The sequence below is a fragment of the Silene latifolia genome, chromosome 2, assembly GCF_048544455.1.
Source record: "Silene latifolia isolate original U9 population chromosome 2, ASM4854445v1, whole genome shotgun sequence".
In the NCBI taxonomy this organism is placed as follows: Eukaryota; Viridiplantae; Streptophyta; class Magnoliopsida; order Caryophyllales; family Caryophyllaceae; genus Silene; species Silene latifolia.
This window is the reverse complement of record NC_133527.1, coordinates 78,122,436-78,138,606: the sequence shown is the minus strand read 5'-3', so window position 1 is coordinate 78,138,606 and position 16,171 is coordinate 78,122,436. Positions and strand designations below refer to the sequence as shown.

The following is a 16,171-nucleotide window of genomic DNA, read 5'->3' as shown; positions in this document are numbered from 1 at the left end:
TAGGAGGATCATCCATTATTATTAGCTCAAGAACAAGTGAAGGAAGGTGACCTTACTTGTGCCCAAATTTTCGAACCATTATACAATGTAAGGAACATTGTTTTTCTCATAAATCTTTCATTTTGTTATGCATGCACTAGATCTAAAGAACAAATAATTAACAAGTTAATTAGTTCACTATTAGAGGAGTCTAATAATAGGTATATGAACCTAACAAGTGGTATCAGAGCATAGGATGTTGCATGCATAATCGGTTATTGTTTTTCCGAGTTAAAAGGTTAACATATAAAACTTAAAAATTTGTGATTTATAAGTATAAGTCACGAAATCACCATGCATGTTATATATTCTGGTCCTAAAATGTTTTTAGGTCATTTTTATGATTCATGGAAATTTATTGCTCATTTTAAGGATTTTTGGTCATTTTATTACATTTTTATGACTAAAATGGGAATTAAAATGCTAAAAATAGTTAAATTTCGTTTCTGACCTTGGAAAATTTATATGACCTCACATGCATATTTTACAAGTTGTGTGTAAAAGGACGAGTTAATTTGATTAATTTTGCATGATTTATGATTTTTATGAGATAAAAATGGATTAAAAGAGGTAAAATGGTTAAAATTAGTTAAATTTCGAATTAAGCCATGATCTTTTAATATGATGTCACATGCAAGATTTACAGAGAGTATGTAAATTTCTAGATTTAAATATCTTCTTTAGCATGATTTATGGATTTTTGAGTAAAAATGGCATAAATAGTGACTATTTTAGCAAATATTAGCTAAAACGTATTGCATGGCTTGAGAAAATTATTTTAAGTTGCATTAATATCCCACTAATCAGATTTAAAGTTGTAAAAATTATTGGTTTAATTTTCGTATACTTTATGTATTTTATGAGATAAAACCGATAAAATGCAATTATATTTTCTCAAATTTAATTCGAAAATTTTAACCATGTTTTTTGACATTATGAGGGTCATGGATTTATTCCAGAATGTTCAAAAATTTAAAATTCAAATTTTGAAACTTTTATGAATTAATTTGGATTTATTTCATATAAATAATATTTTTAAGGTCAAAAATGAGCATAAAATTAAATCAAGTTGAATTATTGTCAAAAATTTAGTGATGACTAATTTTTGAGTCCTAAAATGTGTTAGGATAATTAACTTGAGCTTAGATGTGATTTAAGTGTTAATTAGTGATTTTAAAAGGTTATTATCACGCATTTCCATGAAACCGGGTTATATGTACGACATAAGTTAAATAGGGCGATTTGGCACATGATTTTGCATGATAGGTACATATTATAATGCTGCATATTTCAATTGTTGAATGTCTTTTATTTATATAATTTTGAATTATGTAATTTTATCTTAGTATGGCCTTAGTTTTAATTAATATTACCCGTAATGAAAGGGAATATTGATTCGGTTGTAATTTAATGTGATCTCGTATCACTTTTATTTTTTATTTTATTAGTTTTTCCATTTTACAAATGTATAATAGGAATAGTTTTGTATTTTTATTATTATTTGTAATTATGGAGCATCTTCAAAGACGGTGCCATTCGGAAAGGTGATCCGACAAAGACGGTGTCTTGGAAGGCGTGCCAATTGAAGATTCAAGGGACCAAAGGAGTTGGTTTCCGAATATGTAATAGATTATTTGATTTTCTATTTTTAGGAAGGCCATACTAGGAATTTTATTTATTGCTTTGCATTTCTTTTAATATGTTGCATGCATTGCCAAATCGCCATAACAAAACATGCATATCATATCGAGTCATCGACCGTGTCAATTATAATTATCGTAGTTCACCGCTTTAGTTCACTTAAAACGTGATAGATAATAAATTGACAAGACCTCTCACATATTAAAAATTGAGAAAAAGCCTTACCAAATAGTAGAAACTCATGAAGTACCAATTTCACAAGGGAGTTAATCCGGCTTCACCGTAATACAAACCTTGTTACGTTGGCGAAATGGGGTAGTAAAATGTTATTACATCGAAATTTGGATTGAGCTCAACGGAAGTATTGTTGACCGTAGTCGCATGTGTTCCGGGCTAAAGATGAGAATTAGAGTAATTTTTGTCGACCGAGAGTTCTAAAAGTAGAATCGATTAAAGAGTTAATCCACCGAGTTATATTAATAAGGGATGAATCGGCTCACCGTGCCCAAGTTGATATGAATTTGGATCTCGGAATCATTTATGTAGTTGGGTGGAGGTCACTATATAAATGCAATACTTGTAGTTAAATTTATGAGTATTATTAAAACGATAGATGATAATTATTTCCTTTATTTCCATTTTTTGTAGTTAATTATACGCAATGAATTCGTCTAATACTCCTACACCAATCACCGTTGAAACATGGCTCCAATCATACGATGAAAAATGCTCCGATTATGACAATGAAACGATTAGAGAATTACGCATTGGCATTGGTCAGGATGGAAATTTTTGCTTCTTTACCACCTCCACTCCACCCACTCCAATATTATTGCCCACCACCTTGAAAAGAAATTCTTGTGAAGAAAATCTTACAAAGCCTAAGGAATCCTTGTTTGAAGAAACAATGAGGAATATCAAATTGAGTGGGAGTTCTAGCAAGAGTGTCCTTGCAAATGAAAGGAGTTTTGGTATTAATAAAGGGAAGGCAAAAATGGGCGAGAAACCCAAACCTGATTATAAATTGGAAATGGATAGTGGGACTACCAAGACCAAGACCAAGAAGGGTGCCAAATCCTATGAGGAATGTCATTATTGTAATGTCATGGGCCATTGGAAGCGAAATTGCCCCAAGTATTTGGAAGATATCAAAGTTGGGCTTGTTACTCCAAGTGGGACTTGGAAATGTGGAAAAGCTAAACAAGAGTAATATGAATCTCCGACAAGAAAATGGAGCTCGGGTAGCCGCCATTTCAAGAGAAATTTATGTACTTGTTTTTGCTAATAGCTTTGAGTTATAATTTACATAATTTTTATTATGTATCCATTTAGTCTAAAACATTATTTCCATTTCTATGTGAGACATGAAAGGATTTATATTTTGTCATCAAAGACAATTGTTGAAACCAGACATGGATGTGAGCCATGTCACTTATCTTATCAATATACATGTTTTAGACACTCCCAACTCAAACAAAGATGTCTACATAATACGCACCAAAAGACTCATAACTAGTAATCCAAATGATTTGTACATTTGATTTTTCAATTAGGTTACATAAATAAGAAACGCATTAAACGCTAGTGTCGACTAGTATTATTGAACCATTTGATTTTCAATCATATGGAATATGCGAATCTTGTTTCCTTTGCAATATAATTTGTACTTCCTTTAGTGGTAAAGGGACACAAGCAAGTGATTGATGAGACTAATACATGCCGATGTATGTGTTCTAATTAACATCACCGCAAGGAGAATTTATGACTACTTCGTCACTTTTACCAATGATTCAAGTAGATAAGGGTATATTTACTTAATCAAATAAAAGGTATAGCATTTGAGAGATTTGAGAAATTTCTAAAATGACGTAGAGAACCAATTGAATAAAGTTCTAAGCATTACGACCCAATCGTAGTGGCAAAGATCTAAGTAATAAATTTGATTTATTAAAGATGGATTATGACCTAGTGTCACTACCCATAAGATCAAAGTAATATGAGTTAGGTTTGAGTTGTTGAAACTCAATTTTGGGAATTTGCAATCCAATACGGACAAGTAATTCTAAACGGATGGTCAACCATAAGATACCTAGAATAGAGAGTCTATTAAACCAGATTACATGGATCAGACTGTCATATTATCAAGCTGCCATGTTAGGATGGCCTTTTGAAAGTTAATATATAGTCTTTGAAAACTCCTAATACTCCGTTATATATATGTTTGTGTCTCACAAAGCTATCTCTCGAGAAATTAGGTGTATTTCTGAGAAATAGAGTGGGAGTAAATTGAATCGTCACAAACATCTCCTATAGTTGAAATGTTACTTTGTGAAAGTAATTGAATTATAGAGTGGGAGTTGGTATTGAACTATTATCTATGAAGATAGTATGAGAGTATAGTTCAGTGGGAGTTTATCGCACATGTCTTTATTGTTTAAAAATATTACTTTGTGAAAGTGATAGTAATATGACCATGTTACATTTGAGCCGAAGCATTACAATCCGAAAATTGTTGCTCATGAGTAGATTTACTTTAAAGTGAGGGTCTCTTTAAAGGGAAATAGAGCTTCAGAGTACACAAATGCATAAGATTTACATAAAGATGTTGATCAAGATAAATTGTGTTAGGGATTGCCACATTTCATTAAATGAAGAATGGCAAATAAAATTTCGTTTTTCTAAAATGGAAATTTAGAGAAGGATGTGTTTAAAAACACAAAACCTTAGATGAAGATCTAAGAATCCTAACATATTATGCGTAGCTATCTTAAGTGATCACAAGATGATCTTAAGCTAGCATTAAAAGGATTATACTTTTCATTCATGTGATTATAGTGAATTGTTTCATTCACATGATTGAAGAATCATAATATACATGAAGTTAAGTGGGAGCTAGAATTGTTTCTCCATGTCTTATATGTTGATGACATATTAATTATTGAGAATAATGTACCAATGCTCTCTTCTGGCAAGAGTGATTGGGAGACTAGGAAAGGGTGCAATTTACGTTAGATTACCGAATCTATGTGAGAGTATATTGGCATAGAGTTGAGAGTCTTATGAGGATAAGATCTTTCGTATCTGTTGTAACATCAACAAGGTGGAATGGCTTATTCATGATGATGAAAGTGGAATTACTATGATGGAATCATAGTCGTTCACTGAACCCATTAAGTTGTTGATTACATGAAATCGATTGCTAATGTTTCCGCCATTAGAACGATTATGTATGCCAACAGACGACATGCATGTCTTTGTGATGAAAAATATGCCTAGGGCATAATAAGTCAATAACAAGATAATTCCCATGATATGGTTTGTGAGAGCCTTATAGAACATCCTTGAGATTCTTGAGAAGAATTAGGGAAGGAGTCGTTCACATGTTTGGATGATAAACTAAGTTAGGTGTTGATGGGATACACAAACTTTAGTTTCCAAACCAAAACGGATTTGTTGAAATCCTAGGATGAATTGTTGACAAAGGAGTAAGAGACTAAGAAAGGTGTTTTAGTTTCGCGCATTGCAAAAATCTACAAAAGGAATCCAAGTTGTGATAAAATAGTCAACGTAGGGATTAAGGGTGAATCCCTCTACAAGTGACTTTATCACAAGTTATGCGATAACAGTGGGAGCGTCTTTCAAGTTAAAGAGCCCAAGTCTAGTATGAAGTCTAGACATATACTTGGAGAAATTCATGTCATTAAGAGATGACATTGAATGGAAGGAAATAGCAATTAATTAAATTGGAATATATGGATATCGGATATATCCACTTGCCAAGCTTGTATTGCATTTTAACTAGTGTTTTTATAACAGTAGAGATTATAGAATATGAAGTAGTAATAGTGTATTGACTATTCATATGTGATAATCACCTTTATCGTTTGAGTTTTTAATTAAACTCACCCGGTACCTTGTCATATCCGAATGGGTTGTAGAGACAAATTGAACCCCATTAAAGTGAACTGGATTGACATGGTATTCGCCCCTAGTTACTTATATGAGGTGACGTCTCGAAGTGACTAGAGTGTGATGCGATTGATGGCAAGTTCAAGTGCCATAGAGTCATATGGGATGACTAGTCGATCACATAGACAGAATGTATGGGACAATCTGTCGGGCAGTGACCGCTTATAGAGTTCTGGTAATTCATAAAGCCTGGTCGTGGCAAGAGCTACTATAGTATTCTTATGAGTCAATTCTTTTGACTAGAGACTATTCGCCCAAGTTGGCACAACTTCTGATTAGCTTTGATTTATACTCTACGATTTCTTAAACGAGGTCAAACTGGGTATATTTTGGGTTATGATGGTGTGGCGAACGAAGGGAATAGGGCGATAGGAATTGTCCACCCCTTGTCAGGGTTGTTTGAAATCTCAAGGCCACTCGAGGAGTAGTTAACTGGAAATGCGTGGCCACGCTCGGAAGGTATCTATGATTGATAATTCCGGTCAGACAGTTAATCTCCAGATCGAGAAAACCACTCAAGATATGATCAAATGTAAGTACGACCTGCAAGACACCTTGCATTGAGTGGGAGATTGTAATAGGACAAGAGAATTGGTGACGCACACTTGTCGAGGACAAGTGGGAGATTGTTGGGAAATGTGTCCTCAACAATAGTGCGATCACATGATTTAAATATCATAATTAAATCTCAAATTAAGAATACGTCAGGGATGATTCTTTATACAGTCGACTGACCGTCATTAATCGGTAATGATTGGCTAACTAGAGTTTGACATTACTGTCGTGTGACGGTGGTGGTCAGTTGATCCCTTTAGGTCACACCTATAGGATGAAGCCCAAATAGCTATTTAATTAATTGTATGCGATACAGATTAATTAATTCCTTAATTATGGGAGTGCAATTTTGCGTCTTATTTTTAATGTGATTAAATAAAGATTAAATTTAGTAATTAAGTGTTATATTACTAAATTAGTGAGGTATTAATATAAGTTTTGAGGTAGAGGTAATTAGTTATTTAAAGTTACAAGAAGTTGTAATTTTAACTAACTAGCAATTATGGGACCCATTATATGATGATATAATGGTAGTATACTACTCAAAAAGTGGAGTGTATATTATATTATTAATTGTAATATTTAAGTGTTAAATGATTACATTAATAATTAAATATGTAAGATTGTTAAACATAAGACTTATAAGCATTTGTGGGACAAATGACAAAAGGCAAAAGTGGTCCATAAAAGACCAATATTTCGGCCAAATATGAGATGAGCAAAGATGCTCTTTTGTCTTATGTTGTTGTTAGTTAATGTGTGAAAGAGACACTACATACTAGCATTGCATACTACATCTTACACCTACATCCTACAATCTACCAAAAGCAAAAACAAAGTGAATAAAACAAAGGGAAAAAGATTCTCTTGTGGCTTGAGAAGGCCACCGGTTTTTGGCACCATAAATGGGCATTTTTGGTTGCTTATTTTTCACTTGCTTGTTTTGCTAGTTTAAGTTGTTTCTCTCTAAAATTCCTCACATGCAAAATTCATTCAAACTCTCAACAAATACTAATATACCAAATCTATTACTAGAAGTAGTAATATAAGAATATTAGTATTATTAAGGTATTATTTCTACTACATATCTAGTTAATATTAGTAGAGATTTTTGGGATTCATCTTGGGTGCAATTTATTGGAGTGGCTTCTAAACTTGGAGTCTTAGGAGGATCATCCATTATTATTAGCTCAAGAACAAGTGAAGGAAGGTGACCTTACTTGTGCCCAAATTTTCGAACCATTATACAATGTAAGGAACATTGTTTTTCTCATAAATCTTTCATTTTGTTATGCATGCACTAGATCTAAAGAACAAATAATTAACAAGTTAATTAGTTCACTATTAGAGGAGTCTAATAATAGGTATATGAACCTAACAACATTTGCATTACAAAACTTTCTGAGTACGTGTTGAGATCCAATCAAGACATAGGCCCTCTAGCCTAAGAATAGCTCCCACTGTTTTCACAGTGTGCGGGACTTATCCTTCTTGCACATCTCATGATCACAAGTGTACTCAATTTCCGTTATAAATATCACTCATTGTTCTTTATTGCCTAGAACGATTCTAGAAAATCTACTTCTTAATTAACATTGTCACAATGGTATCTTAACCATCCTAATGTGTTTTGATTATGGTTTTGTCGGAAACCATGCGCAATCTCAATTGTCAATTGTCACTTGTGTAACACCCTTATCATAAACACTTTGCTTTACTTCCTTAATGCTTCTGCAAGCACTTAAGGGTAATCTTTACAGCTTACTTGGTAAAGATTACTTAAATTCGATTTTTGAAAACAATTCATCATACTCAAAGCATATGAAGTATTATACATCATTTCTTTTTAATTGATTCGGCAGCGGAAGCAAATGAAATTAATCAAATATGTTCAATTTAATTGAACTAGTCATGAATCTTATCAACATAAGACTTCTTACTGACGCTAATATCATATGGATTTATCTTCATAAATCCGGATATTCAAGATGTATTATAATACTCCAAAAGTCTTAAATCATTCTCAATGATCAATATGTCATCCACATATCGGACTAATTAAAACTTCCGTAACTCCCACTAAACTCCACGTATAAACACAACTTCTCGACTTATCGAGAAACGTTTTATAACATGATCAAATCATTGATTCCAACTCATTGATGTCCTACTTAAGATTCTCTCTTAAGTTTCACATAATCTTAGGATTGCAAGAATCTACAAAACTCAAGACATGTATTGAATACATTCCTTCTAATTGAAGAAGTGGGTTTTAGATTCACTTGCTGTGTATTTCATAACCTTATAATGAAACACAATCCCTAAGAAGATCCAAATAGACTTAAGCATTTCAATTAGTGCAAAACCCTTTGGAACTAATCTTGCTATGAAATATCTCTTTATTAGTGCAAAACCCTTTGTCACTAATCAAGCCTTTTATTTCGGATTTTCATGGCTCTAAGCCTTATATTGAGTTGTGACTTAAACACTCTCATGTAAGTCATATGTTTATTACTTTCCAGAAGTAATCAACTTGAATCAAACAATTTCTTTGTAAGTTATAAACTCTTTACTTTCTTAAAAGTAGGATGAATTCATCATTTTTAACAAGTGACAAATTTAACCTCCTAGGTTTTAAAGAAACAATATTTTACACAAAACGTCTCATGCATCTAAGAAAAACCAGTTTCTTGCGACATAACATTCTCTGTGGCATTCTTTGTGGCTCTTGAATAATTTCTCCCACTCTGTCTTCTAAAAATAAACTTGTATTTTAGAAGGACAGCTTCATGAGCCGCAAACCCGTCGTACTCGTGATAATTGAAAGGGAAAAATGAGTATTTGTTTCTTGTGAAAACTTACAAACATGGTACCCTTACCATTTCATATCTCATATGATTCGATTTAGTGGAAAAATAATTTAGACAAAAATGATAAAATCCCCAAAAGGATCAAGTAACTCAAAGTAACTTGATTGAAATCCAAACCATATCGAATATCGTTTGATTTCTTATCTAATAACACATTATTCCATAATGCGTGCTAAGAGAGATTAACTTGTGATACTATATCACATTTCCTTTGGCTTATATCAAAATCTTCACTTTGATAATCCCATCACGACTAAATCGTGATTCCTTGAACTCTTTGAAATTCTTCAAAGATTTCTCCTTTTACCTTATTAAGTGAACATATTAGCGTCAACTTATATCATTGGTAAAAGAAAAAGATCAACCTATCTTGGATCGATGATATACAACCTCGTTCTCCTTTTCAACCAAAAAGCACGAGACATCTTGCTTTGAATACAAGATACGCATATACCATTAACAATCTAATGGTTTCAAGAGTACTTGATAACTCTTTGCGTTCATCATTCCAAAATTTAAGGTTTAATCTTGGGTTACCAATTTGAGTCTTGCATCATCTTCATGATATATCGTTCTAGTTTGGTTTAGAATATTATCACCTTGATAATGGGCTAGCCATATATCAAATCGTGGTGTAAAGGGTCACAAAAGTGAAACCTCTTTTGTATCTTAACAAGTATGTATTCTTATTTAGAGTTTATGTACTTAATAGTCACAATTAAGTACAACTCCAAACCCGAAAACTAGATTGAGTACACAATGACTCTATCTCTCGACATCATTGATGCTAGTCGTCATATTCTAATCATTCTATGTATCAAGTACAACGATGTAAACCACCACCGGTTTCTAATATTGACGAAGTAGTACTAGCAAAATTTATGTCAATCATATAAACATTTAAAGAAGAAGATCCCATTAGATGTCCCACAACTAACTTATTGATTCTTCAATAATTTGGGGTAGTTTCCTTTCTCGTGTCCAACATTTAAGATAATGGAAACTTTATCGGTCGGGATTGATAGGTTTAGTATCGTCATTCTCAACAACTTTACCTTTAACATAACCTTGTATCAATTCCATACTAATTTTACTTCTTTAACCTCGTCCTCATCTTAACGGTTTAATAGAATGCTCCCACTCATTTCAATGAGTCTTTACTTAGAGAAGCAAAGGTGAATCTTATAAAGATTACTCTTCAATTCAATCGTTTTAGTCTTAAAACTTTCATTGAAGTGGTTGCGTTATTTTGGTCAATTACGAATTCTGACAAAACTAATTACCAAAACAATTTATTGCTTCAAGGTACTTAATTCAATTAAGTATATGAATAATAATCCATTGTAAGTAGATGTGTTAGTCAAGTATCAAAAACCTGTTTGATAATGAACAACTTTTAATCTATACTCTTTACAAGAGATCCTTAACAATGGTTCATTTGAGGTTTTAGAAGAAAATTCAAATTTTGTTTTTAGTTACGATGTTTTAATGGAGATTTGAATCAAAAATCAAAATGATATCGTATATGAATTGTGGTAAAGAAATAGAACAATATGATAACGGAATAGTGGAAAACATAACATTTATCGTTTTATTAATACTTGTAAATAACAAGTAAAGCATTTACATAGTGACCTCTACCCAACTATGATAAATGATTCCAAGACCCAAATTCATATCGACTTAGGCACGGTATGGCCGATGAAACCCTTATCAATATAACTCGGTGGATTAACGCTTTAATCGATTCTACTTTTAGAACTCTTGGTCGATAAAATTACTCTAATATTTATCTGTAGCCCGGAACACATGCAACTACGGTCGCGAATACTTCCGTTGAGCTCAATCCAAATTTCGAATAAATGTGTCCATGATCCAAATCCACATCAACTTGGGCACGGTATGGCCGATGAAACCCTCATCAACATGAATTCGGTGGATTAACACTCATCACCCACTTCCCCTACGTAACAAGGTTTGTACCCCGGTAGGGCCGAGTGCACTCCCTCGCGAAATAGGTTTTCATGGTTTCTACTATTTGGTAAGGCTATGTCTCAATTGTTTATTTTAGCGAGAGGTCATGTCAATTTATTATCTATCACGTTTTAAGTGAACTAAAGCGGTGAACTACGATAATTCTAATTGACACGGTCGATAAACTCGATAAAATAAGGATGCATGTTTTAGTTATGGCGATTTAGCGATGCATGTGACATAAAATAAAATGCAAGCATAAAGATAAATAAATCCTAGTATGGCCTTTCCTAAAATAGAAAAAACTATTTAACTATTACATATTCGGAAACCAACTCCATTGGTCCCTTGAACTTCGGTTGTGGCAAGCATCTCAAGGTAACACCGTCTTTATGCATCGCCATTCTTGAAGAAATCCGTCTTTGGGAACTCCGGAATGAATAAAATTATATAATAAATTACATAATTTCCTATTATACATTTGTAACTAAAATAAAATAAATCTATTAAATTACAAAACGGTGATACGAGATCACAATAAATTACAACCGAATTGATATTCCCATACATTTCGGGAAATACCAATTAAAACTAAGGCCATACTAAGTAAAATTACATAATTCAAAATTACATAGATTAAAATTATGACAATCATAAAGAAAAATGCAGCATTATAATATGTATGAACATGCCAAATTTTATGCTAAATCGCCTTTAATTAGCCAATATCGTATATTACTCGGTTTTTACGGATTTGCGTGATTTCAACATTTTTATAATCACAAAAATACATAAACTCATATTTATGCATAAGTTAATTACCCTAACCTCTTAGGACTCAAAATTTAGTCTTCACTAATAATTTGACCATAATTAACCCATATTTTATAAAATTGTTCATAAATGGACCAAAAATTACAAAATAAGCTATAAACTTCAAATAAATCACAAAATTTCAAATAAATTAAAAATTTGAAATTTAAACTCATGAACATTCTGGAAAAATACCATGACACTCATAATGTTCAAAATCTTAGGTTAAAAATTTCGAAAATTTTCCGGAAAAACAATGTTGCGGTTTATCGATTTTTAATAAAATAATCATAAAAACATGGAAAAATAATTTTCACTAACTTTTCAATTTTAGATCTGAAAAAGATAATAAAATGCAACATTAGACGTTTTTCCTAAGTCATAGATTATGTTTTATTAATTTTCCACTAATAATGTCACTATTTATGCTATTTTCCTTCAAAAATCCATAAATCATGCAAAAAGACTTCTTTATAGCCAATTATTTTACACACATCTTGTAAAATTGCATGTGACAACATATTAATTTTCTATGACCAGATTCGAAATTTAACTCATATTAACCTATTTTTCACCTAAATCCGAATTTAATAATGAAAAATCCGTTTTTTGAGCATAACAAGTCCAAAAATTATGAAAATTTACAGGTTATCTCAAAATAATATATGTGACAACATATCCAAAAATCAATGGAAAAATCGAAGTATAGCTAATTTTAGACCAAAAATGACATTTTTACTCATAAAATCACATTTAAATGCCATTATTGTAAATTATGAACAATAAAAATCCGTAAAATTAACCAAAATATCCTAAAACATTTTAGGACCAGAAATATTAACATGCATGGATTAATTTCGTGATATATCATAATAACACAAATTTTACAAGTTTTATTTGTTATTCTTATAACTCGGAAAAACTTTTAACCGATTTGCATGCAAACAACCGTGGCTCTTGATACCGATTGAAGGAAATGTAGATCTTTATACATACTAACATACTCATATATGTCGAAATTAATTTGTCATAAAATTAAATACGGATTTTATGCATGCAAACAATATTAAAATAGAGGAGAAATCATGTCCTTACATTGGTGATTTCGGTATTATGGGCACAAAAGAGATCTCCTTCTCTTTTGTTCTTGAGCTCTCCAAATGGAAGAACAAGGATTCAAATGTAGAATCCCTCCCAAAAGCATATACCCAAGGAATACATCTTAATAACCAATATTATTTAGATCTAGTAATAATATTAGTTTTTGCTATAAAATTGTTACAAAATAAATTGTATTTTGCTCTTGAAAATTTCGGTCAAGAGATGGAGTATTTGTAAGTTTTATTTCTCTAGATTTCACAAGATGTAGAGAAAAATACATTTCTTACACTAGAAAATGTTGTATGTAAAAATGATGAATGAATGAATTAAAAGAAAAAGCTCTTTTTCTTTTTTTGTATGGTTGGCCGAAAATTAGCTTGGGTAGGATGCCCAATACTTTTGATTTATACTCTTCTCAAAAGCATAGGTGTGCATGGCTAGAGATTAGACTTTAATAATTATGTTTTCTCTTATTAAAATAATCAACATAATTATTCCACTAATACTCCTTCTAATTTTCGGTTTATACAAGATAAAATGGAAGGTCCATTTTATTTTGTCATTTGTCAAGTGTGACATATGTGACATGTTACTTGACATGTGAATTTGTAATGTATTTTTAACATATTAAAAATCAACATACTCATAAAATATGTCATTTACAAAATCGACTAGTAATTCATAATTACTTGTACCAAAAATGTTTCCAAATTATAAACTACAACATTCTGTATTTATAATAATTTATTCATTCCGTTTCAATTTGTTTCTGCAAACAATAATTTCATCTAAGTAATAAAATAATTCGATTACTTAGACCGTGTCTCATTTAATCATATTTACAATGAGATACGTAAATTATACTCACAAAATTATCCGTCAATTTTAAGCAATTTAATTAACTCGCATCGGTATACGATTAATTAAATAATCAATTAAGAGTATTTTCCTATAGGTATGACCTAAGGGGATCAACTGATCACCACCGTCGCACGACAGTAATGTCAAACTCTAGTCAACCAATCATTACTGATATGTGTGGACCAGTTGACTGTAAAATATTACATCCCACATGTATTCTTAAAATGAGATTTAATAATGATATTTAAATCATGTGATCGCACTATTGTTGAGGGTACATTTCCCAACATGAGGAAGCTACATGGGAGCCAGAGGAAGCTATGATGAGCGTTACCCTTTTCTGTTTGATCAGGTATGTATGGTTACGGGGACGTAACCTTGTTTCTTTTAGGGGGGTAGGAGATGATCGCGACGAGTTTTTAAGAGTTTTATACCCTTTTTGTATGTTGTGTCGGTATGTTTGTCGGGATGAGTTGGGTTAGTAACATGTTTTATGTTGAGTTTTGTTTTGGTTGTTGAGTCGGAAGTGTTGTGGGAGTACCTTTGTTTAGTAGTGGTTTGAACTTCGGGGACGAAGTTCTTTTTAAGGAGGGAAGACTGTAATACTCCGTATTTATGAGTCTTTGGGTACTCTATCGAGTAGGCCTTACTCTGTCGAGTAAGGGTAAGTTACGTTTTAAAATAGTTTCTGACCTGTTCGGTACTCGATCGAGTAACTAGGATACTCGATCGAGTAAGGGGGTAATCGATCGAGTACCTTGGGTACTCGATCGAGTAGCCGGTTTACGGGGAGTTTTTCTCGGGTTTTGTTAATTATGCGATTAAGATATATAACCTTCGTCGTCATTATACTAAACACTTTTGCAAAACCTAATTTACTGTCAAAGAGAGAAAGCAAGTACGTTCATCATCTTAATCGCATTGTTAGCAAATCCCGGAGTTTGGAAGGTCGGTTTTCATCGTTTGTTATACCGTTGAGATCCTTGCGTCAAGGGTAAGATCTATGTACCCTTTTTGTTGTCTTTTCTTTAAGTTGGTTAAACCCTAATCTAGGGATTTGGGGGTTTTTGAGTAGTATGTGATTTGGTAGCATTTGTATGTTGTATGATAGGAGGAGGTTTCATAGAGGAAGCTTTTTCATACAGCTGTAGAGACCGTCTGATAGTGTGCTTTCCAGGTAGGATTTCCTACTCAGTATTAGTCCCATAATGGGATGATTGTTGATGGGTTGAGATTGATTGTTTGATATAGTAATTTTATTGTGACGGTTGTGATTGTGATTGTGATTGTTTGTCTATGGTCCTCGAGGTGTGTCCTCGGCTGAGTGGGGTCACTTGCGGGAGTGGCTTCACGCCCTAGTTTCGCCCTTCGTGGAACCCGCCACGGAAGGGGATGTGCACATTAATGGACAGGGTTATCGCTCATTATGAGGAGCGGGGATTTGGTGGGTACGGCTGCGGTCCCCCACTTTGGCGGTGGTGGTCCAAAGTGAAAGATCGGTGATTGAGATTGTTGGAATTGTTGTGGTTGTGTGTGTGTGATTAAGTGTCTGTTTATCTTATTGTTGATATATATTGAGTTGTGTGATTATCGACCCGGTTGTTGTTTTGTAAACTGCGGTGATCCATTCGGGGATGGTGAGCGAGAATTGAGCGAGTTTGAGTTGAGTACTGGGATGGCTGGGAGGTGCCACCGTCTGACGATAGAAGTCTTCCGCTGTAGTCTTTTAGTTTTATGACATTTCAGTATTTCAGTAGACAGATGGTTTTAAGAACTTGTACCCGTATTTTGGGATTTGGTTTCAGTTGTACTTTTCACTAAAGTTATATTATTTAAGTTGTTTCGTTATTGTCTTATGAATATCATGCCTCGGGTAACCGTGATGGTAATATCTTCATACCTGAGTGGTCCTGGTAAGGCACTTGGAGTATGGGTGTGTTACAAACTCTGTGATACCAAACCTTGCCAGACCACAGGTAATTCCTGCAGATGCTGTCCACTTTGTGGATCACACCTTTAGGAATCAAATAAATCCTAGCCCAGTAACAGTGAAGCTGAGACAAAACAGTTTTTACTAGGGTTAATCTTCCAGCATAACTCAGCTGTTTTGCACCCCAGCTATGGATTCTAAGCACCATTTTGTCCACAAGTTTGCTGCATTGATGATTAGTGAGTCTCTTGTACGAGATGTCCACTCCCAAGTATCTAAAAGGGAAGCTGCCCTTTTTAAATCAAGAAATGGTGATAATTTGTGCTTCATCTTCAACAGTCATACCATTCATATAGATGTCAGATTTGGCCTTGTTGATGGTGAGACCAGATGCAATAGAGAAAGTATGAAGTGCCTC

General features: G+C 33.0%; 1 protein-coding gene across 1 annotated transcript in view; it reads right to left on the bottom strand.

Moving 5' to 3' along the window:
- Positions 1-15,961, bottom strand: part of LOC141640997 (uncharacterized) — a 34,750-nt gene extending 18,789 nt beyond the window's left edge. The window contains exon 1 of the mRNA XM_074449675.1: positions 15,785-15,961. Coding sequence (XP_074305776.1) covers positions 15,785-15,961 — 177 coding nt within the window. The remainder of the gene's footprint in view (positions 1-15,784) is intronic.
- Between the last annotated feature and the right edge of the window lie 210 nt (positions 15,962-16,171).